The sequence below is a fragment of the Haliotis asinina genome, chromosome 15, assembly GCF_037392515.1.
Source record: "Haliotis asinina isolate JCU_RB_2024 chromosome 15, JCU_Hal_asi_v2, whole genome shotgun sequence".
NCBI lineage: Eukaryota > Metazoa > Mollusca > Gastropoda > Lepetellida > Haliotidae > Haliotis > Haliotis asinina.
This window is the reverse complement of record NC_090294.1, coordinates 14,738,875-14,762,963: the sequence shown is the minus strand read 5'-3', so window position 1 is coordinate 14,762,963 and position 24,089 is coordinate 14,738,875. Positions and strand designations below refer to the sequence as shown.

The 24,089-nt window shown below is 41.3% G+C and overlaps 1 protein-coding gene across 4 annotated transcripts; it reads left to right on the top strand.

The window, feature by feature from the left end:
- The first annotated feature begins 438 nt into the window (after window positions 1–438).
- LOC137266005 (free fatty acid receptor 4-like) lies at window positions 439–21,291 on the top strand. 4 transcript variants are annotated; one of them, XM_067801503.1, is made up of 2 exons: window positions 439–763; window positions 19,118–21,291. In XM_067801503.1, the coding sequence occupies exons 1-2, from the start codon at window positions 745–747 to the stop codon at window positions 20,290–20,292; spliced, it is 1,194 nt and encodes a 397-aa protein (XP_067657604.1). In that variant the 5' UTR covers window positions 439–744; the 3' UTR covers window positions 20,293–21,291. The 4 variants fall into 4 exon arrangements, with proteins under 4 accessions (XP_067657604.1, XP_067657606.1, XP_067657605.1 ...); XM_067801505.1 differs by lacking the exon at window positions 439–763 and adding an exon at window positions 5,585–5,689 and having other exon boundaries at window positions 19,118–21,285; XM_067801504.1 differs by lacking the exon at window positions 439–763 and adding an exon at window positions 11,835–12,002 and having other exon boundaries at window positions 19,118–21,285.
- The last annotated feature ends 2,798 nt before the right edge of the window (window positions 21,292–24,089 follow it).

Genomic DNA, 24,089 nt, shown 5'->3' with positions numbered 1-24,089 from the left:
ATGAGAAAACACCGCTTTTGAGATGACACTGTCTTCTTTACTAATATACTATTTATGCATACCTTTGGTAAGGATATTCCTATGGTGCATCAAACGTGCTGAAGGCTAAAGTCATTTATCCAGAAATGTATCCACATTCTTCTGTCCTTAGCAAAACTTTAGTAGTAATGTTACAAATTTCAACACTGTTACAACTGCATCTCTCACGTCTAAATATTAATACTGTATGACAAACAAATGAAATTATAGTACCAACGAAAGCATATCGTTTAGTATTTACCCTATTTACAAAGGAACACGAAAGTCATTAAGTGCAATTCCAGCTTTTCAGAACATCCTTTTCAGCAGATGGAATAGCTACAGAAAATCGTAGACCTTTACAAAATGCAACCCGACACTCCTCAATGCTTAACCAATGGCGTTCAATCAGCCAGCGTCCAGAAGGTCCTGAGCGTCGTGTTGCAGGCGGCAGCACCTGGGTGCTATTGGAAGAGGAAGCGACAGACCAGTTCACATCAGTGCCAACCACACGTGTTCTACACCTTGGCCGTGTCCTGCGTCAAGCGACACACCTTCTGCAGAGCGGGTACTGAGTAGGTGTTGATATGGTACAGTAGAAATGTTCATGAACAAAACACTGTTTTTGGATGTAAAGAAGTGTTGACATTCCGTATTCTTGGATTTGGATGCAGTTTATTTTGAAGTTTTGTGCCTGAGAGACAGGTGGCGTCGAGGTACATCCCAATGCATGAATTTACAAAAGGTGAGGCTTTTATGCAATGAACCCTCTATAACCGAAGGCAGTTGCTTGGTTGATTTTGTAAATCTACATATAGCTCGCTCTATCTCTCTGCTAGTATCTGTCTGTCTGTCTGTCTGTCTAGGAACATCTCTGTCTCATTCTATCGCTCACACACACGAACGCACACACAAACACACACACACATACCTACCTGCCTACCTACCTACCTACCTACCTACCTACCTACCTACCTACACACACACACACACACACACACACACACACACACACACATACATACATACATACATACATACATATAAAAGCCATGTATCTGCTGAAACCGGTGTGAATACATGGTCACATGTATTCTCTGTGACAGATAAAATCAGGTGTTTTAATTGTATTCTCTGATATTGACAGATATCTCTGATATTGACTCTGACAGATATAATGAGACGGTTTACGTGTGGAAAAAGCATCAAACACGTGACGTGATCGATGTAAACATTTCCTGTTTATTCACATCACGTTATCTACACTTGATAAATTGTTAATCTTGACAAACAGGTTGATCGGGTTGCACGTGACATTATCGTTGTGTACGTGACATCATGCTAATACGATTGTCTTCACAAAGACACAATGCAGGGTTGGAATCACTCACGTGACATCATCCTTATAAACTTGACATTATCTTTTCACACATGACATCATGCAAATCCGATTATCCTGCAACAGATAGAGAGCTTGATGTAATCGCGATGCACGTGACAATGTGAATACAACATTTATCTCTAAGGTGTCCAGCAGGAGGTCATCATATGGATACAATGTGTGCCGTGATGTTGCATGAATAGTGCTAAACGCGTCGTAAAAATACATTCAACCACTCAGACTCTCACTGGGCATCAATTTCAAGAATGTACATGCATACATAGACACATACACTCGCACACACATACACACATACACACACATACATACACGCATACACACACATACATACACACATACATACATACACACATACACACACATACATACACTGTATGGAAGAAGATGGGTCATCATTGTACAAATATACTTAAATTGATACATTGTCCTAAACATCATTGTAAAAATACACTCAAACTGATACATTGTACTAAACATCATTGTACAAATATACCCAAACTGATACATTGTACTAAACATCATTGTACAAATACACTCAAACTGATACATTGTACTAAACATCATTGTACAAATATACCCAAACTGATACATTGTACTAAACATCATTGTACAAATACACTCAAACTGATACATTGTCCTAAACATCATTGTACAAATATACTCAAACTGATACATTGTCCTAAACATCATTGTACAAATACACTCAAACTGATGCATTGTACTAAACATCATTGTACAAATATACTCAAACTGATGCATTGTACTAAACATCATTGTACAAATATACTCAAACTGATACATTGTACTAAACATCATTGTACAAATATACTCAAACTGATACATTGTACTAAACATCATTGTAAAAATATACTCAAACTGAAACATTGTACTAAACATCATTGTACAAATATACCCAAACTGATACATTGTACTAAACATCATTGTACAAATATACTCAAACTGATACATTGTACTAAACATCATTGTACAAATATACTCAAACTGATACATTGCACTAAACATCATTGTACAAATATACCCAAACTGATACATTGTACTAAACATCATTGCTGAAACATGACGTACCAGTTAACAAAGACCTCATTTCCGATAATGTGCATCTATCGATGTAAGACGCCATAACAAAACAAAAAACATATGACAAAGTATTCTTAATAAATTATGTATGAACAATGAGATTAAAATCACGGTCATGTTTCGTCCCATTAAGTCAGGATATGATCACAAAGGAATCGCCCTTATTTAAAGCTAATTAGTTATCTGCCTCATGCCTTATGTTTTCTGTTCACATCCGCTCCATCCCATGTACATTGACCTTAAACAGCATATCTCTTCCGCTTTTCCTTTTTATTTCTTGGTTTTTTTTCGACGAAACGTTCCTTAGCAGCCGTAACTTAATTAACAATTAAAAAGCAGTTCTGGCGTAAAAGAAATAAACGACCACGTTTGTTTTCTTCATACTCGATGGCAGTGAACCGGTAGAAAAGCATTTAAGCAAAACATGGCTTTGATATTTCGAGGAATCGTCGCGCCGTACAGACAAAACATGCCCTCTGCATATTTTCTTTCTAAACACGTCACCGAGAATTATTTGGAATTGTCCACCAAAAAATCAGAATTTTCACAATCTCAGCCAGTTCATTTGGTGTCATGTTTCTGCAGCAGTAAAATATCACAGTTCTTCATCAACTTCAGATTCAGTCTGTATTATCCCAGATCTTACATCCCGTGCTTCCAATTTTTTAAATGAAATCGTTAAGTTGCCGACTTAATTCGATCCTACATAAACATGTAAGACGTTGATGATAATTTTTTAAAAAAGATGTAAACTTGAGTAGAAGGGAACGGCTTTCAACATTTCTAACATTCCTGTGCTCGTCAAAGCATGTCGGCAATGGGGTCTCACGAAAAGAGGGAATAGCATTTGTAAATGAAACAACACCTTTGGAACTTTGGGGTTCAAGGACATAAATTCTTGGAATTTACAACTTTGGAACTGATGATGACAACGGAAGCAAGCGCCAGAGTCACATAGCATAGGAATGACATGAAGTCGACATAATGAAAGTATAATCATGACAAAAACGTTAACAATGGTTAAACGTTAACAATGCCGTAATACGTCATTTTATTTTTTAGCGGTATGCATGCAGAAAACATTTCCAAATTTGGCGCACTGGAGACAAATATTTATGTTTAATACAATTTCCTGTGATAACTTGTACCACGTGATGTGGTTGTTTAGGTGAACAATTGACACGCCTGTGGGTGTGTTTGTGTGTGCCATTAGTCAGGTAGGATGTTTTCATCTCTTCGTGATTTCCTGACGATTATCAGTATTTAACAGTGATTCATTTACACTTGCTCACACTATAGCTGGAGTCTTTAGCGGACTCTTCTGTTATGGAGATATATGATTACTGGGTAGATCTTGCGGCGTTTATTTACGTCAACACGCCTCTTAGCCCATGTGTTTTCTGGAATATGAAAATTTAGCTAACACCCACGATCTAGTCAGTAAGATTGTTTCGCACTTCACAGTTGAACATTTCCCTGGTGGTTAGGTAAGGTGAGTTAGCACATTGCGCGTCATACTTCGACGTAAGACGTAACAGTTACACATACCACTCAAATGAAGTTAAGGAACACTTGACTATTTCATTTAACTATGGTCAGTCTGCCATGTCACGAAGGCTTGCGTGTTACTATATACCTATTCCGTCATTTCTTAGCAGTAGTAAAATGTGAGTAAATGTGTTCCTTAACTTCATTTGAGTAGCATATGTCAGTGACTGGATTCTCTGACACAGCTCGTCCTTAAGTGGAAGAGGTGCTGCTTTAATCAACCCCTTCCCCAAATTACACGTATATTATTATAAAATTCTTAGTATTAGTATCTTGATTATTTTCTTTAGGAAGACAATCGGCATGGATATCCGTGTATCTGACCGAAACTGTGTTTAATCACACACACTTACATACATTCCCCGTCCTACATAACAAGGAAATGGGCGCTGCAGAAGAACAAGGGTTTGTGGTTTGAAGTTCGATGACAAGTCGACAAAAACACCTCAAGGCGTGACAACTTCCGACTTTCTGTAAGTAATAAGCTTCAACAAGAAATAGGTCGCTGGACCAGCCAAGGGAACGACAAAATGATCGTCCTTTCAGTCAATGTAAATAAGCTTTATGTCATTCCTGTGCTCCAATGTGTGTATTTAATGGAGAAAAGTAAAGGACGTGTGAGATGCATAGGAATGTCAACGTTCATTTGGTTGGATAACCCGGAAGTAAACTTGTGGGTGGGAGGCATGTAGTGGACGTAATAAGGTTAATATTAGAATTCGTAGTGTTGTAAGTTTTCAAGGATTATTCGTAGTGTTGTAAGTTTTCAAGGGTTAAACATTTGGATATGTTTTATTTCATTGCAAGATTTGGCGTCTTGTCACATTCAGTGAGATGTTTTTTCTTCCCTGTTCTCATGGAGCACACTGTGTCTTGTCGAGCGACGTGTACATGATACGCTTCATGTGATACTTTGTTGCGGTTATATGACAGTTTTATTCATTTTTTAGCCAGTTCCTTTTTTCCATCTTCTAAAGCCTTCAACAACCACGACAACCGATACAACTACCCTCTCTCATTCACACCCTTCTAGGTGACACTTCGACCTTGGTCTATACCATAACGAGGCGAACAGTGCCAACGTCAGGCGGTGTCTTTCATTCACCAAAACCTTCCCTCATCACATGCTTTACCCCTGGGGCTATCCAATACTGTCCCTTCGGCACCGTTATCTGTATTCCCAGCCCCAGAGATGATACGTTAAACATCTGGGTGGCCAGAAGATGCCTGGCACTCTTGACGAAGCTGTCAAAAACGCTGTCGAATCAGGAAACCAGTTATGTCTTCCTCTGGGGACAGAACTCGGTCAAGTGGTAGCGTTAATTAGTACTGTCTAGTTATAGTGTGACTTGCTGGTGCGGAGGGCGACCTAAATCAACTTTAGGCTTGTCAATGGGATATAATTCAGTTCTAGTCAAAGTACACGATTCTGAATGGTGTCTGGTACGGAGGGGGACGGGAGGTTGCACTCACTGGTTGAGGTTGTATTCATTGACAGGGGAGGTACATGGATTAATGGTTTGTAATGCAGAGTTCCGCTGATATGGGTAGGGTGATGTTTGACAGGAAGATCATAGGATATTTACAGTATACTTACAGTTGTTGTTCAGCTGGCATATACAGGTATGTCATCTTGAAGCATATTGCATGTGGCAGAAGTGTTCGCGCGTCATACTAGTCAGTCATACAGACACAAATATACCTAAAACAGCCTATGAATATGCGGCAAATCTAGATTACAACAGTGTTATTGTAATTGATGAATATAATTTATTAATCTTTTTTTCTGTAAAATGTGTTCATTTCCGAGACTAGATATTACTCTATCGTCATGATGAAAACCCTGGTTCGGTTCCCCTTATTGTTACAATGAGTGAAGCCTTGTTTTTGGTCCCCTGCTCAGTGAGTGAGTGAGCTTAGGTTTACGCCGCACTCAGCGATATTCCAGGTATATGGCAGCGGTCTGTAAATAATCGAGTCTAGGTCAGACAATCCAGTGATCAACAGCATGGACATCGATCTACGCAATTTGGAACCGATGACACGTGTCAACCTACTCCGATTTCGTTTGTCACTTCTTGCGACAAGCATAGTCGCCTTTTGTGGCAAGCATGGGTAGCTGAAGGCCTATTCAGGGACCTTCAGGGCCTGTTCGTTTGTATTCTGTTGTATTGTAGGAACGTGGTATGGTGGTACTTTGTTTAAGATATACCAGGACAAAGTAACTTTATTAGCTCATAGCTGACACAAACAAGTCAACTGATAGGAAAATTTCGGTTCCTGACCTGAACTTTATGTTTTGTGTAATGAGAAAATGATCTGCTTCAAAATAAAAAAAATATAAAAAACAACAACAAAAAACAAAACCAAAAAAACCCCAAACAACAACAAAAAAAACTCCCAAGATATAGATGAGTCAGAATATTCCACGGCGCGTCCTTAAGAGTAGTTTTGCTATTGTTTTCATGTCAAATTAATACCATTTTAACGCAGGCATGTTCTACAAGCATCATTTTCCCATATCAAGACATCGGAGCCTCTGATTTCAGCGAGCCCTTACTGAAGCACTTCATTAGTCCGTCCAGACAGGAGACGCTTATACATACACGACAGAGTAGAAAAACAAGCAAGTGCAACATATGGACAAGTACCGTTTTAAACACGAGACGGAGCCCGTCACTTTATATACAAATTTCACCCCTGGCCTTACAGCCTCAGAAACAATAGACTACGATGGAGACAAATTCTTCTCGCGTTTCAAAACAGTTTGTACTATTCTTGTTTCCTCAGGCTTCAAGGGAACTCAATAGTCGGGTGTCAAATGTCAGATTTGGTCGGCATTTGCAGGACATATGGATGGAGTTGCGCATAACCAGATGTCAATCATATTCTAAACAGAAATTGTCCCACGAGCTTTGATATCGGTAATGGAACATATGCTGGTGTATGAAGTTATTGAGGGAACGTCTTTCACAATTGGGGGTAATGGATATTTCGGTCTTTGACACTAAAAGGAAAGGGAAGTTGATAGGAGAACATTGTCGATGTTTAGAGGGCCGGGGGGGAGCATTATTGAAAACATGAGTAAGGCGACTTGTGGTGAGTGAGAATAAAGTGAGGGCTAAAGAGAGAGAGAGGGGGGAGAGAAAGAGAGAGAGAGAGGGAGAGAGAGATAGAGAGAGATAGAGGTAGATAGATTGAGAGGGGGGGGGGGTGAGTGACAAAGAATAGATAGACTGGAGAAAGATTGAAGAAATGAGAAAGTGTGTGTGTTTCTGTGAAAAAGGAGGGGGAAATAGTGTAAGGGATAAGAGGTTTTGAGGGATAAGTGAGAGAGGGGAGGACAGAGTGGGAGAAAGAAGGGGCGGGGTGAGGCAATGTGAGTGTGTGTGTGTGAGAGAGAGGGGATGAGAGAGTGTGTGTCTGTGGTAAAGAGGAAGAGAGACAGGAAGTGTGAGAAAGAGAGGGGGTGGGAGGATGTATGACTGTGAGGGAGAAAGAAAAAGTGTGAAAAGGAAGTGAAGAGTGAGATGGCGTGTGTGTGTGTGAGAGAGAAAGTGTGAGGAAGAGAGGTGGTAAGAGTGTGCGTCTGTGAGAAAGACAGAGAGGAACAGAGGGTGGATGGCAAAGGGAAAGTGAGTGAGTGAGTTTGGTTTTACGCCGCTTTTGGCAATATTCCAGCGACATCACGGCGGGGGACACCAGATAATGGGCTTCACACACTGTACCCATGTGGGGAATCGAACCCGGGTCTTTGGAGTGATGAGCGAACGCTTTAACCATTAGGCTACCCCACAGCCCCGACAAAGGGAGAGATTGAGATGTAAGGAGAGAATGTTTTTAGAGTAAGGATAAGAATAACGTTTGTGTATTTTAATGCTCGAAAGACAGTCTAGCTGAGTTACAGTTTTCTACGCAATGTCTGGTTGAGCCTACGTGGATATCGGTTTCTAAAATATAGATCAAAATATCACCATTTCAAACATGTCGAATATCAAACAATCACCCCGAAATAGACAAACGCTTGCATTCTGTGAATATACGATATTGATTGTAACAAATTAAAATTAAAAAGGAACCCAAGGGAGAGCACAGATTCCTGAATCAGATGAAACCTAGATTTGCTTTAGCATTGCAGAGAGGGCTATAGGCTGTAGATAAAATAATGTGGTTCTGGGACTGTGTGACAGGTTAACCCTGAGACGAAATAACCCGCACTGACAACCTACTGCCCGCCACTCTCCCTGACTGGACAACCTGAGATGGCCATCTCCAGATGAATTATAAACTGCTATGAACTGGTTTACATGTATTTGGATACAGATAGCCTTGCTCCAAGGCTGCGCTGAACGTTGAGTCCATGGATGTATAGGAATTTTATCCCTCCAAGAGGCAAGGCTAGATAAGTGACAGAGCAAACTAAGTGCCCACAGTCTGTTATGTATTGTTGTTTTAGAAATTATTATTTAAGCTATTAATTTTTACCTTTGAACCTTGTGCAAGTTTGGGATTCTGACAACCACTCATTTAGCGTATTCCAAATGCGACAGTAACAGCGGACAATTTGAATATATAGTATTTGTGGCTATTCAGGAAGCCGACCTCTGTAGGCAGGTCACCTTCAAAGCTATAATTGTGTAAGTGAGGGTAATATCAAGAGGCAGGCCCGATCATGAACTGGGCTTCGGCTAGGATGGTTGATCCTGCGTGTACAGTGTGTTTCATCTGATTAGTGTTAAGCAGCTCAGGAAGGAAGCACTCTGTCGCGAGTAGATGAGGCCATGACTGTGTGTGTCTGATCTGCGCACGCGCTCTGTAGTGCATGAACCAGTTGATAATATAAAGAATTGTTCTTTTAACTAGCACGTACGCTTCATCACTTGAAGTGACAACGGCTCAGAACGTCGATCTTAACCTGACACGTGAAGATCCGGGCTAGATTTGACCTTCAGCAACCGATGCATGTCACAAGACTCGACTAACATGATCACGTGATCAGGCTCGCTGACTTTGTGGACACATGCCATCGCATCCTGGTGTTCAGACTGTTGATCACAGGATTGTCTGCTTCAGATTTGCTGACCGACGTCATTTTGCTGACATATTGCTGAGTGTGACGTAATAACAAACCAACCAAACCAAACCAGTCTTTGGTACAGGTTTGGAACTTCAAATTAAATAATGACCAGACCCGTGAATAACAATTTAAACAGTTTGTTCAGTTTAAGTCAACCTCAAACATGGATGTATATGTTCCTTTCCTGACCACTTATGTGTTAAATAAAATCACAAAACGATTCTCCTGTTGGTAAGAATTCTCTACCGAGTCCATTGTACCAATCCGGCCATATCATCACATGTGTGTATGGACTTCTGTAAAATGGTGAGACCAGTCCTCACAATGTTAGTCACTGGATTATCTGGTCTAGACTCGACTACTTACTGACTGTCGCCATGTAGCTGGACTATTAACGAGTTCCTCAGCATGGGGCTCCATGTGTTCGAATGTTGTCGAGGGTTTTCCAGAAACAGGTTCTCCTTCGTGGCCTCTGAATCTTGACATTGACATGGATCAAACTTTCCAGCACCAGTTTTAAAGGATGTAACATATTTTAAACCCTGTAAAAATTTCCGCGCTTGATAATGGCAAAAGCAATTCAACATGTGCTGGCAGGCATTCAAGTTTTGAAGGTTTCTGCTTTGACAAAGATATTCTCCTAGTAATGGTCGTAATAATGTTCATTTCTGTTTAACGCTGAACTGAGAGCTACCAGCTACATTTTGCTGTATATTACTCGAGTCTGGACCAGACAATCCCGTGATTGACACGGTTGTATCTATCAATGTCACTGGACATTCGTAACAACTCGTGTGATTCCGGCAAGCTGGGACGCCACGGAAAGAGGCGAGTAGTTACGACTGTGCCAGTAGAATGCGATGACATGCATCAATGGGGTCCTTTCACAAAGCAACCCTTCCTCCATTCTTTAACATTGCACCAAGGTTACCTTAGTGACTTTCGATAACATTAGTGCTTTGTGAAAGGAGGCCCTGGTCAATAGGCCTCTGTTGACAGGCATGGGTGTTGAAGACCAATTTGACCTAGATCCTAACAGATCTTGTTAAGTATTTGAGGAGTTCGGTCGTCTCATCGAAGACCCCAGATCTGATTTCCACAACAGAGAATGCATTGTCCCTTTACTGATGTCCTCCCCACTGATATCACTACATAGCGGCCATTTACGAATCAAATTTTGTACAGATCACAATACAACTACGTAAGACCCCATACTCCGGATATACAATGTATGCTATATCATTGGGATGAAATCGATCGTAGAATGGACACGTCAAAGTCAAGATTAAACTGATTTGTATTGACATGATGAAGAAAACACTTAGTCTGTATGTCACATAACCAGGTAAGGCCAACTGCCGTTGAACTGTAGGGTGAGTCGTCGTTTTCCTCTTTCTATAATCAATCTGTTGCGTTGTTTTCTTAACTTTCTTAATTACACGCCGATATGTCGCAAACAGCTGATAAGTCGGACTTACGGTTGTCTCCAAATAACCACTCGGCCCCTGTGTATTCTTAAATCCTCTTTCTTTCCTCTTATTCAGTTTGAATAAGATAGGTTTGTTCTTCGCGACGATGGCAGTTGGGTAGAAGGATGGTTAATGTGTAACACGCCGAAGGCCCGGGTACCATTCCCCGCATGGGTACGTGTGAAGTCCATTTGTTGTGTGTCCCCCGTGATATTGCTGGTACTCACTCACTCACTCACTCACTCACTCACTCTACGCGAAGATATGTGGTATGAAAATCCTTCTGTGTAGGGGACGGTTGGGTCCCCATGGTTAAAGCGTTTAGTCGCCACGCCGAAGAGCCAGCTTCGACTGCCCATATGGGTACAATGTGAGAAACGCACTTCTGGTGTCCCCCGCCGTGATATTGCTCAAAATATTGCTAAAAGCGGCTTAAAATCACACTCTCACACTCCCTCACTCATTCACTCTACACGACGATAAGTGGTATGAAAATCCTTCTGTGTATGGGGCGGTTGAGTACCTTCATGCTTAAAGCGTTTACTCGTCACGCCGAAGATCTAGGTTCGATTCCCCACATGGGTACAATGTGTAAAACCAATTTCTTGTGTACACCGTCGTGACAAGGCTGTAATAATGCGGCGTAAAAATATGCTCACTTACTGTTTGGAGCGTCCATCATGGTCTAGTTGTTTTCGTCTCACATTTTAGTAGGTTTACATACGGACACGGGAATAGTTAACCTGTAGGAAATACTCTTCCTTGTCGTTTAATCACATTTTGTGGAAAACCTATCAATGTTTGCCATGTCTGGACAGACATATGTTTATAAACATACATGTGCCAAAGCTTTGATTGTGTCTTCTTTGGGAAATTTAAACTTCAAATTGAGTTTGTTTAGACTACGAGTTTATTTTTGTGGCTGTTAAACATCTGGTACAAACCTGTCTGCTCGCGCCACGGGAACCAACTCTCGAGCAGACAAAGCAGAAACTCTCTGTGTATATAAAGCTCTTCAAACTGAAAAAAATATAAAAATATAAAAAATATATCACTCAGTTTTGTTCGGTCTTTAGTTTCCTAGTTCCACGACCGATCATACATTTGTGCTGAGTTTTAATGGCTAAGTGCTAATGTTCTGGTTGACAGAGGTGCGTGTAATTAAATTCCGGAAAGAAACGAAACTGACACCAATAACACTTGTGACGTCATGTCACGTGTCAATGCTTCACGTACAGCCGTTGCAGACAGATGTGTGTTTATATCGAGGTGGGGTTTTGTAGATCTTGACAAACAGATGTATCACAAGCATTTTGAAATACAACTTGTTTGTTAACTGATCTATGCAATGTTTACGAACGTGAATAGTCACACTTCAGGTTTATGACACGTGAGTATTGTATTGCAATTTTTCCTTTTTATCTATCTTCACGAAAATAGAATTAAGCTGCTTTGAAAGATGATTTTGTTCTGTTCATTGCACAACTTTAACTGTCACGCATCAGGATTTCTCTAATGACATTTTTAATCGACATCGGCCAAATACAGCCTTTTATTGATGATCACTGGATTACAAAATCACAGATTTCTATAAAACAAAATGTGAATTTTAGTTCCCATTAGGCGTATTGATTAAGGGAGTTGAAAATTGAACGCAAATGCAATCTGACGTCACTGTTTTAATGCATTTACACGTCAGAAATAACGTTGGAAATGGTATGTTATGCGTTTTCCAAAACATAAGCACTGGAAATATAGACAGTGAATTTGCAGCCGTGGTGGCTGAGCAGGTTAGGCGATTACGTTTGTGTTAGGAGAATAGCTGCCTGACTTTGAGGATGTGGGTTGGAATCACGTATGAGAAACTCAGTCCAGCAAAAGTACAAAAATCTGTCCTTTGCTACGACAGAGTATTCCCAATTATAACATAATTCATGTCATTCATATTATTGTCAATTATATTATTTTTACGTGAAACTTAAGATGACGGGTTATCTTACTAAATGCCTGTAAGGTTGGGTGCCGCAGTTTAAAAAAGCGCCTCTGGCGCAATAGCATGAACAACACCGTATTTACAGTAGAACAGATTAAATCAGTTATATTTTAAAATATCTGGTTTGTAAAAGGTTAAACTTGCAATGCTGACAGGTTAACTCCCGTTTTCGTTCAACAATGACTAATCTTCCTAACAAACGTCACTCTTTATTCATGATCTGAACGTAGCGCCTTAATGGATCCTGTTTGTGAGATACTCTGTTCTTTGTGTTGACACAACACTGCAGTCATTGACGGGTTATATCCGAACATTACTCCACACGCGGAAACACTTCATTATTGTTTTAGTCTTAAAAATATGAATGTGTTATGCTTTTACGCTTTCAGGGACTTGATTTTCTTTGTTCATACACGTAATTTGTGTGACAGGGTCTTGACTTCAGATCTGCCACACTGGCTAAAACACTATTTTACCAGGGTGTTTCATATGATGACGTGTGATGTGTTATAAGAGGTGACTTCTTATACGCGGCGAATAACGGACTCGGGTGATCAGACTTGCTGATTTGGTTCTTGGTTGACACATGTCATCGTATCCCAATTGCCAAGATAGATGCTCATGCTGTTGACCACTGGATTGTCTGGTTTAGACTCGATTATTTTCAGACCGACAGCATAGCTGGAATAGTGCTGAGTGCGGCGTAAATCAACTTAGAAACAAAAGAAACATGTATCTATCCTACTGTGCTGGACATGTGCGTGTTGACTGTATCTTCTGTACTGTTGACGTGCGTGTGTTGACCGTACTCTCTCTTTCTGTACCGTAGACATGTGTGTGCTGACTGTACTCTATTTTTCTGTTCCGTAGATATGTGTGTGTTGACTGTACTCTCTCTTTCTGTACCGTAGACGTGTGTGTGTGGACCGTACTCTATCTTTCTGTACCGTAGACGTGTGTGTGCTGACTGTACTCTATTTTTCTGTTCCGTAGATATGTGTGTGTTGACTGTACTCTGTCTTTCTGTGCCGTAGACGCGTGTGTGTTGACTGTACTCTATCTTATTGTACTGTAGCCGTGTGTGTGTTGACTGCACCGAATATGACTGCATGGATGTGTATAATTGGATATTCTCTATCCTGCTCTGTGTGTGTATGTGTGTGTGTGTGTGTGTGTGTGTGTGTGTGTGTGTGTGTGTGTGTGTGCAAGCGCGCATCTGACAGCTGAACAGCGTGTCCTTGTTATGAATATATTTTAGACAGTAAACTTTAAGTTATTAATAATCACTTAAGAGACTTGTGCAAGTCTAGGGACCAGTCAATGTCCTGGTTACTCGATATTTGATCATTCTACTTAATTCACTTACGATGTATTTCTCCTAGATGTAAACATCTCCTCAGAATCCACTTGACTGCTTCGGCTGACACCCATTCTCTCAAAATACATATAATTTCACTCGGTAAACTTTTTCTCCTCTGAGAGAACTGTACTTGAAAGTAATTTATGTTTTCACGATGTTTTGATCAAATTAGCGTTCTTATTCTTCCAGGTTTTGTTAAGACATTGTTTCAATATAAACACAGTTGGACATCAACGTGTTTTACAGATAGATATATACATGTGTAAGTAAAATTTTATAAAATGACTATGCACTACATGGCCAGGTAGACTACAGTTTCATTGCTATGTTTTCATGTATCTATAACATGTAGCCCTATAACATGTAGGGCGTCACCGATATCATTTGGCCGTAATTTGCAAATGTTACAGCACAATTATGCCATATTTGGCTACACGGTAGGTCATCAGTAGTTTGCCGAGGAGTTAATCTAGGACAGAACTGACTAGGAACCCCATGTTTGTCTCTCATCGTTATTCTAGGACGATACAATCTAGGAACTCCATGTTTGTCTCCCGTAGTGATTCTGGGACAATAAATCTAGTAACCCCATATTTGTCTCCCGTAGTGATTCTGGGACAATAAATCTAGTAACCCCATATTTTTCTCCCGTAGTGATTCTTGGACAATACAGTCTAGAAACCTCACGTTTGTCTCCCGTCGTGATTCCCGGATAATAGAGTCTAGGAACCCCATGTTTGTCTGCACTTGTGATTCTAGGCCGATGCAATCTAGGGACCCCATGTTTGTCTCCCATAGTGATTCTCGGATACCACAATGTAGGAATCGCATATTTGTCTCTCGCAGTGATTCTGGAACAATACAATCTGGAAACCCCGTGTTTGTCTCTCGTTGTGATTCGAATATTCGTTATGAATTTAGGACAGTAAAATCTTGTCTTCCGATGTATCCCAGTTGCATGAACAGTGTACTGAGGAGTGTCCTTCACGTATGTGTAATTCGTATATTCCGTGACAGCAGGCTTTCCAAAAATATCTGATACACTGATTATCTGATTATTCGACGTGGCCTTCATGAAAAATGCCATTGTTTCCAAAGTGCGTGTGCACTGGGGATGGGGGTAATGTTTGTCGGTTCGTGCATCAAGTAATTGTAGTTAGGCCACGTGTCATGACCTCGGCATCACATCGCAACAAACTGCCATTGACAATAATTGACATGATAATCATCTATATTAATATCTATATTTATATTGCGATTGTCAGTGACCCTTGACTGCCAATCCTCATGTGAGACATGTGTGCTTGTGGCTTGGTGTCGGAGAGCTGGGAGGGAGAGGCAGGTTGGGGGGAGGTCGTATTTCCATGATGGCTTCAGCTGCATGTCAACATCACCTGGTTTCAGCTGCAGCCCGCATGTGGTATATGCCATATTGAGCACTTGAGGACCTTTAGCAGTCGGTCTGTCAAACAGACTTTGATAGTGTTATTATTAAACCTACAATTACTTACTTCCTTTGCCGATCGCGATAAACGCACACGAACAATGCTTTCTGAGGCAGAGCTTATACAAATGAAAGTAAATACCGGAGATACTTGGACTTCAGATTTCCATGGATAAGAGATATTAGTTTATTTGATAGTTGTATGGTGATATTGAACGAATTTAGAACTCACTACAACCGCAAGTATGAATTTCTAAAGGTGTCTTATTTGAGTGGCTTTTAGAGTGAGTGAGTGAGTGAGTTTAGTTTTGCGCCGCACTCAACAATATTCAAGCTATTTGTCGGTCGACTGTGAAATGAAAAACGTGTCTGGACCAGACACCCTAGTGATCAACAGCATGGGATACGATGACACGTGTCAACCAAGTCAGCTAGCCGGGTCTCAATTTTTATGAGCAGACAACACCTTCATTGCAGTAGATACGCCGTCTGGATGTGAATGCTAACACGTTTATCACTTGCTTGATAACGGAAGGTGTTATGACGGATAATGATGTTAGTGATCGTAAGGGTAAGGTGGGGAACTCTGAAGTGGATGCTTTCAGATCAGTAGCGAGTAATATCGCCACGACTTGTCAAACACTCATTCAGTGAACAAGGGATACTACATATGAGTCGCCTCATTACGATCCGAGGAATCTGTAGGATTGACGAACTCGGCTTCCAGTATTGCTCCAAAGAGTGAGTGAGTGAGTTTAGTTTTACGCCGCACTCAGCAATATTCCAGCTATATGGCGGCGGTCTGTAAATAATCGAGTCTGGACCAGATAATCCAGTGATCAACAACATGAGCATCGATCTGCGAGATTGGGAACCGATGACCGATATGTCAACCAAGTCAGCGAGCTTGACCACCCGATTCCGTTGGTCGCCTCTTACGACAAGCATAATCGCCTTTTATGGCAAGCATGGGTTGCTGAGGGCCTATTCTACCCCGGGACCTTCACGGGTCTGTTTCAAAGAGATACAGATGGAAAAGGTGTGAAGCATCCACGGCAATATATGGGTGTCGGGTACAATTAAAGCGTTTGCTCGTCACGCCAAATTTCCTCACATAGGTCCTATGTGTGAATCCAATTTCGGATGCCCTCCGTCGTAATTTTGCTGGAATAGTGCTGAAAGTGGCGTGAAACAAACTTCATCTACGTTCACTCGATGGATGTGGTGATGCGGAAGGTTAGCTTGTCATCCTCAAACACTAAATGCCTCCCAGCTGGGACAGCTGAAGGTATTAGTATATTGCACCGATAGTACCGTCCAGTTCTCCTTTCCCGCGCAAAATGGTGTGGAGTTGCCTCGGGCTTAATTTTACCTCCCAGTATCACTAGCCAATGCTCGAATAAAAATATAGCCAAGTTAATCAAAACTGTATGAAGAGCATAATCAATAAGACTGACAGAAGATTGGTCCAGAGAGATTAATCGATCTCAGACAGTGTCAACATCAGTAACGATTTCTTGTACACGTGAGTGGCCCTAATGCGAGCGGCACGTGCGAACAATAACACGTGTGTATTTTTTTTACAGACAAGAACGTTCTTGTATAGAATAGGAACCCGTGAAGATCTGGGTTAGAATTGGTTCACTATCCCATGCTTGTCGTAGGAGGTGGCTGACAGGATCCGGTGTTCAGACTCACTGACCTTTATGTGTTATGTACCTTATAGACAGTACAGTACTGAGTGCGGCGTTAAACTCACTCACTCACTCACTCACGCCTAGCGTGTTTGTCAACACCTGTCTTTGTTCTAATATTTGGTCTAGCTTGGAAACGCGTTTAATGTACTAGTGTACATGTTCAACGCACATGTTGTAACAGCCACTTGCTTTCAACGAACAACGGTAATTTGCTGTCCCGTTAGATTCACCATAACCGTAGTATAAGGTTTAATCAGATAGCACAACAGACCATGTCTGTCAGACCCGTGAAGGTCCCGGGGTAGAATAGGCCCTCAGCAACCCATGCTTGCCATAAAAGGCGATTATGCTTGTCGTAAGAGGCGACTAAAGGGATCAGGTGGTCAAGCTCGCTGACTTGGTTGACACATGTAATCGGTTCCCAATCGCGCAGATCGGTGCTCATGTTGTTGATCACTGGATTATCTGGTCCATACTCGATTATTTACACACCGCCGCCATATAGCTGGAATATTGCTGAGTGCGGCGTAAAACTAAACTCTCTCACTCACTACGTCTATCACGAGTACGCTTTTAACGAATTGTGTCCTTGGTCACGCCCACTTGGTGTACAGGTTTAACACATTTGCTGTAAATGTCCCGGTCACTGGCTTTATCAAAATGAGTACAAGAAACAACGGTTATATCGAATTTATGGTCCCTTTGGGGTCTCCATAACCTTGGTTTGATGCTTGTGTAGAAAAAAGTGAGTGAGTGGGTGTGATTTTACGTGGCTTTTGGCAATGTGCCAGCAAGATCACGACAGGGGACACCAGAAATGGGCGTCACACATTCTACCCTTGTGAGGAAACGAACTTGATCTTTGGCGCGACGAGCGAACACTTTAACTACAAGGCTATTCCATCGCCCCGGTTCAGATGAGCTCACTTACACAACGCGATGGTGACAAAGGCTGCCTGTGGTTTGATGATAACACTGTAATGTTACAGACTTGAAAGGCTGCCGCTTCCCGGGGTATCATGTTGGTTGGGGTTATGACATCTGTAACAGAGATGATATTGTGAACAATGCCCAACGTAACGTTATAAGGGAATAAGTTTAACAGAGATTTCCATGTTAACTTAAGCGCATCAGTATGCTAGCTAATTTTGGTACTCACTCATCCTATATGTTGTAGTTCATAAGCAATGTAACAGAGAAGCCCAACTTTAGCCAAATAAGTCAGTGTCATGTTTGATACTGACTCAAATCATACGTTGTATGTTAATGTCATTGCATAAGAGACTCACATCTATTCTGGCGTACGTCAGTGTTGTAGCTGGTACTTACTCACATCACATGTTGTTCGTAAATATCAGTGTAACAGAGACTCACACCTTATTCGATTACGTCAGTGTTATATTTGATACTGACACAAATCATACGTTAATATCAATGTAACATGACATTTCATGTAACAGAGGCGCTAGTACACAAACACATAGGTACCTTGTCTGATACTGACTCACATGTCACATCAAGGTAACAGAGAATCTCAACTTTACTCAGGTATATTAATATTTTATTAGATATATATCATACGTTCTATGTTAATATCACTGCAGCAGAGATCAATACCCAAATGTGTCAGTATCATGTTTAATAGTGACACATCATATGCTGTACGTTAATATAAATGTAACATAGAATTCCAGTTTGTCCCATAGTTAAATTTCAGCAACCCACGCTTGCCATAAAAGTCGACTGTGCTTGTCGCAAGAGGCGACTAACGGGATCGGGTGGTCAGGCTCGCTCACGTAAGTGACACATTGGTCATCGGTTCCCAATTGCGCAGATCGATGCTCATGTTGTTGATCACTTGATTGTCTAGTCCATACTCGATTATGTACAGACCACAGCCATATAGCTGGAATATTGCTGAGTGCTTAGTAAAACTAAACTCACTCACTCACTCACTCACTCACTCACTCACTCACTCCAATAGTTAAATAATGCTGTTGTCTACTTTCAGCTATCACTATGGTGACCGCGAGTCCCAAGTACAGCCACCTCAACTCCTCCTACTTTTACGACATTGACGTCGTGCACGGCTGGGGAAACAGAAGCTTCTTCACATTCTTCTCCGAGTTCAACCGAATATCTCCGAGTCTTGGCTACCTTGAAGCCATAATCTTCCTCCTACTCACAGTTATCTCCCTTGTCGGAAACATTGTCGTTTTCGTGCAGCTCGTGCTACAGAGACGAAACCGAGGCACCACCACGTGCTTCATATGCAACCTGACAATTGCCGATTTGTGCTTCAGCGGTGTGGCACCATTCATTGCAGTTACTCGGATAACAGAACGATGGGTGTTCGGGTCGGTGATGTGCAGTTTGCTGGTGTACACGGGGTCAGTGTGCGCATTTGTGGACATCTGGACAATGACGCTGATAGGTATCGACCGATATATGTGCATCGTCCGACGGTCAAAGACAAGACTGACCCCACGGTCGTCCATAGTCATCCTCGGCGTTGTCTGGGCGTTCGCCTTCATCAGTTTCACGCCCCTCGCCGTCTACTTCAACGTCAGAAGTGTACCCATGGGCAACGTGAAGGTTGAGATATGCACGTTGGTATGGCCTCGACAGAACAAATTCAAAGTGTCCTTCCTCTTCACAAGTGTTTTGTGCATCTGTGGATTTCTTCTTCCTCTGCTCCTCCTGTCCTGGAGCTATTTCCAGATCTTCAGGAAGTTTTGGAAAATAAGAGGCGTAATTTTACAAAATCAGAGAAACCTGTCGAGCATATGGATGAACTCTTTAAACGTCAGACGTCGACGTGACATCCGGGATTTTAAAGTTGTAAAAACCCTCTTCCTTCTTGTTCTTTTGTTTGGGATCATGTGGTCGCCTATCTTCATCTCTATGATCCTCATTCTGTACGATGGGGCAGCTGATACAATGATCATGTCATCTCAAGTTTTCATTGCAACGTACTGCGTTGCTGTGTGCAACGCTTGCATCAACCCTTTTGTCTACGGGATTATGATGGAGCGCTTGCGGACGAAACTCACTTCCTGTGTTACGTGTTCAAGGTCAGGATCTTCTGATCCGGAACCGGAAGTCAGCCCCGACAAGCATGACAGTGTTCAGGTGATCAGTTATGGAGGAGAGACATGCGCACATAGCCCGCTTCGTAACCCTTGATTTGATCTCACGTGCAATATGATTATCATAATCTGTGTAAATTATTTTAATTTTTAACTCTGATCGTCAATACATTAACAATGATTCTGTGCACGGTACATCAGTTTAACCTCAATTTCATTTTGTGTCTCCCAGAATCCGTGTCATGCCTCGGTCAGAGACGCTGTTTTTCATTTTGTTGGCTCTATTTTTCATATTTTAGAAAATACGAGTCCGTGGTGTCCTACATCTTACTCATATATTAAAGTCCGACATGGTTCTTCTCTTCTTGAAGACTTTAATGCACCACCACATAACTTTCGAAAGTTACGTCATATGAATCTTAATCGATCTTTGACTCCCAAATCCAAATGAAGAATATCCCAGGTTTTAAGCTTATAGGGTGTCGACATTCTAAGACAGTCTAGATTCATATCTTGACCACGTCGATTTGGAAATGTTGACTTGTGCACAAGAATCCCCTCGCAAAACACAAATATATCACCTACGGTACACCAAACTTGGCGTTGACACCGTGGCGCTCAGAAGTGACAGGCGGATCGAAATATTCAATACAATAAAACAGAGCAGTTTATTAGTTCTGTAAGAGGCTGTTCACTGGTAGGGATTCATTATGAACGTCACCGGTGACAAGCTGGCGAATGAAACAAAAATGGTGACCTCCAATAAAAGTAGGATCGGGTGCTTTGGGTATGATGGGGTGGCTATGTATGTATGTGATTTTCATTTTTATTATGTTTGTATAAAAATGTTAAGAAAAACATGAATTATTTTCAGAAAGACACAGTACTAGTCCTTAATGCTAAAACTACCGTGATACAACAGACGTGATGCTACAAGCCACTTAATACACAAATAATTTAATTGTAATTATTGCCTGTACTGCATCCAAAGGATGCATCTTCACACTGTTGCTTTATCACTGATGTATTATAGATGTACTTAGCTCAGATCATCGAAACAGTTTAATGTATCGATGTAATAAACATTAATTCAGTATTCTCGCAATCATGTTTTTTGTGACGCCCGTTGGGGCTGTATTCCTTGAGGGCTTTGATGTTCTCCACGGAAACGTCTTTACCACTTTGCACCTGTGAAGATCCGGGTTGGAATTGGTTTTCACCAACCCAAGACTGTCATAAGAGGCAGCTAACGGAATCGGGTGGTTGAAACTTGCTGACTTGGTTGACACATGTCACTGTATCCCGTGTACGTAGATTGATGTTCATGCTGTTGATCACTAGATTGTATGGCCTAGTTTTGTTTTTTAACAAAACGCCGCCATATACTGTAATATTGCTGGGTGATGCGTCAAACCACCAACCAACCATATCACTTTGATCACAATCAACCTGTCGTAAATGTGTTTAAGGCCACACCCAGCGTTATTCCAGGTACATGTCCGCGGTCTGTGAATAATCGGACCAGACGGTCCAGTGACTGACATCATGAGCAACGATCTATATACTTTTCTTTTGTTTGTTTAACGTCACACTCAGTAGTTTTCCTGCTATATGACGACGGTCTGTAAAGAATCGAATTTGGACCTGACAGACCAGTGATCAACAGCATGAGCATCGATCAGGATACGATGATATGTGTCAACCAAGTCACCGAGCCTGTCCACCCAATCCCACCAGTCGCCTCTTACGACAAGCATGGGATGCTGAGAACCAGTTCCAACCTGGATCTACATCGTTTGCATGCATTAGGTTCATTAACCAAGTTAACGACCCTTTCAAGATGATGAGGGTTACAACAAAAATAATTCACCGCTACTCGAGCCATATTTGGACATTACCAAATGTGATGAACAGTCCACCTCTAAGGGTGAGCCTCGTGAAGATCTGGATAGAATTTGTCTCCAGAAATCAATGCTAGTCGTAAGAGGCTGGAAACGTGATCGGAAGGAGACTTTCGTGTCTTCAGAAACCAATGTTTGTCGTAAGAGGCGACTGGCGGTTGGTTGGTTTACTTTTCCAGCAATGTTCCAGCTATACGGAATATAAATGTAAATACCGAGTCTGGCCCAGACAATTCAGTGATTGAGACCATGAGTGAGTAAGCTTAGTTTTACGTCACATGCAGTAATATTCCAACATATATGACGGCGGTCTGTAAATAATCCATTCTGAACCAATCCAGTGATCAATATCATGAGCATCTAATTACGCCAGTTGGGGTACGATGACGTGTGGTAACCACTTCAGCGAGTCTGACAATCCGATCCCGTTTAAGTGTTTAAGTGTTGAGTTGGGGAACGCGCTCGCAATTTGAATCATATTTTCTTTTCTGGGCCTTCGTGACACATCAAATATTTACAGGCACTGGTTTGCATATTACTGGCTGTCACGTAAATAAACATTCACTCACAGGTGCATAACACACCACATAAATACACATCGGGCTCAATATTTCAGCGCAAAATATTCTTGAATGAGTTTTAGAAGTGACTCAGTCTAAGTATACTTAGCCTCAGTACTTTTCGTTACACTCCACTACTGAGTCTAACAAAACCTTATGGGAGGTCGCGTCGGGTAACGAAATACACTGAGACTAAGTTTACTTAGACTGAGAAGTGACCCACAGAATTCGAAAAATATGGAGTAGCGTCCGTCTTAAGCTTGGTTGTTGTTTAATGCCGCACTCAGGAATATTTCAGCTATACAGCGACGGCTAGTAAATAATCAAGTCTTCACCAGACAATCCAATGATCTACAGCATGAGCATCGATCAAACTGGGATACGATGACGTGCCATCCAACCAACCGCATCTTCCTCTTGTGAGATTTGTCTCCCACAGGAGACAAAGCAGATTGTAGGGCGCTTCTTATAATTATTGTCAACAATTTGATGCTCCAACAGTTGTCTTTCGCATCAGGCCATATTCGTCGACATATCGTGGTATAAGAGAACCCAGATTAAAGAGAGTGGCATAACGGTAGATGTGATGCATTCTCATCACTAAACGGTCTAACTGTTCTGCGGATTTTTATGAGTATATGAAATGTGTGCGTACCCCAGAGTCAGGGAAATCGAAGCGTCAGTAAAATGTTACTAATCCATTCGTGCGATATTTTGTTTGCAAAATAGTTTTTTTTAATTAAAAAATATACACCTATCTATACAATATCATTTAAAGTTCAAAATAGAGAACAGAACAAAGCTTAATTTCGGGAGTTAACTCAGTCTAGATTTGCCGAGTTCTCGAGACGGAAAGGGGCTGATTTCTTCACCTATTCTCAAGGATCTCGGAGACAAATTACATGTATTAACATCTCCAGTAAATTCAGGACAAAGTCCATGAGAAACATTTATATGTACATATACTGTTAATCCAGAGCACAAAAAATGGTGCATGGGGTGGCCAAAGACACAGTGTGAGCTGACCAGAAAGGTATTAATGCCCACTTGTGTTTTGTTGAGTATGTCCGTTGGTGACTCTTCACATTGTCTTTATTGTCTTGTCACATACGTCCCTGGAGTGTGAGCCAGAGTAGGATCCTTAGTTCGACCTAAGACTGGGAGCTGATTCTTTACAAAAAAGTTTTTTGTTTGGTATGCACAATTAAACATATTGCCAGCTTTGTTTATAATATCATAAATACTCTGTTCTGTCTGAATATGTCAGTCTGATTGTCTTATGGACAGAGGCCTCTCTACTGAATAAATACTGCCTATCTGTCTGTCTGTCCGTCCGTCTGCATTTTTCAGATGTTTTTTTTCCCTTTCTTTTGAGGTTGTAGGAAACGTAAGCATAAAGTATCGATGTAAGAGATAATGCAACGTCAGGGTCG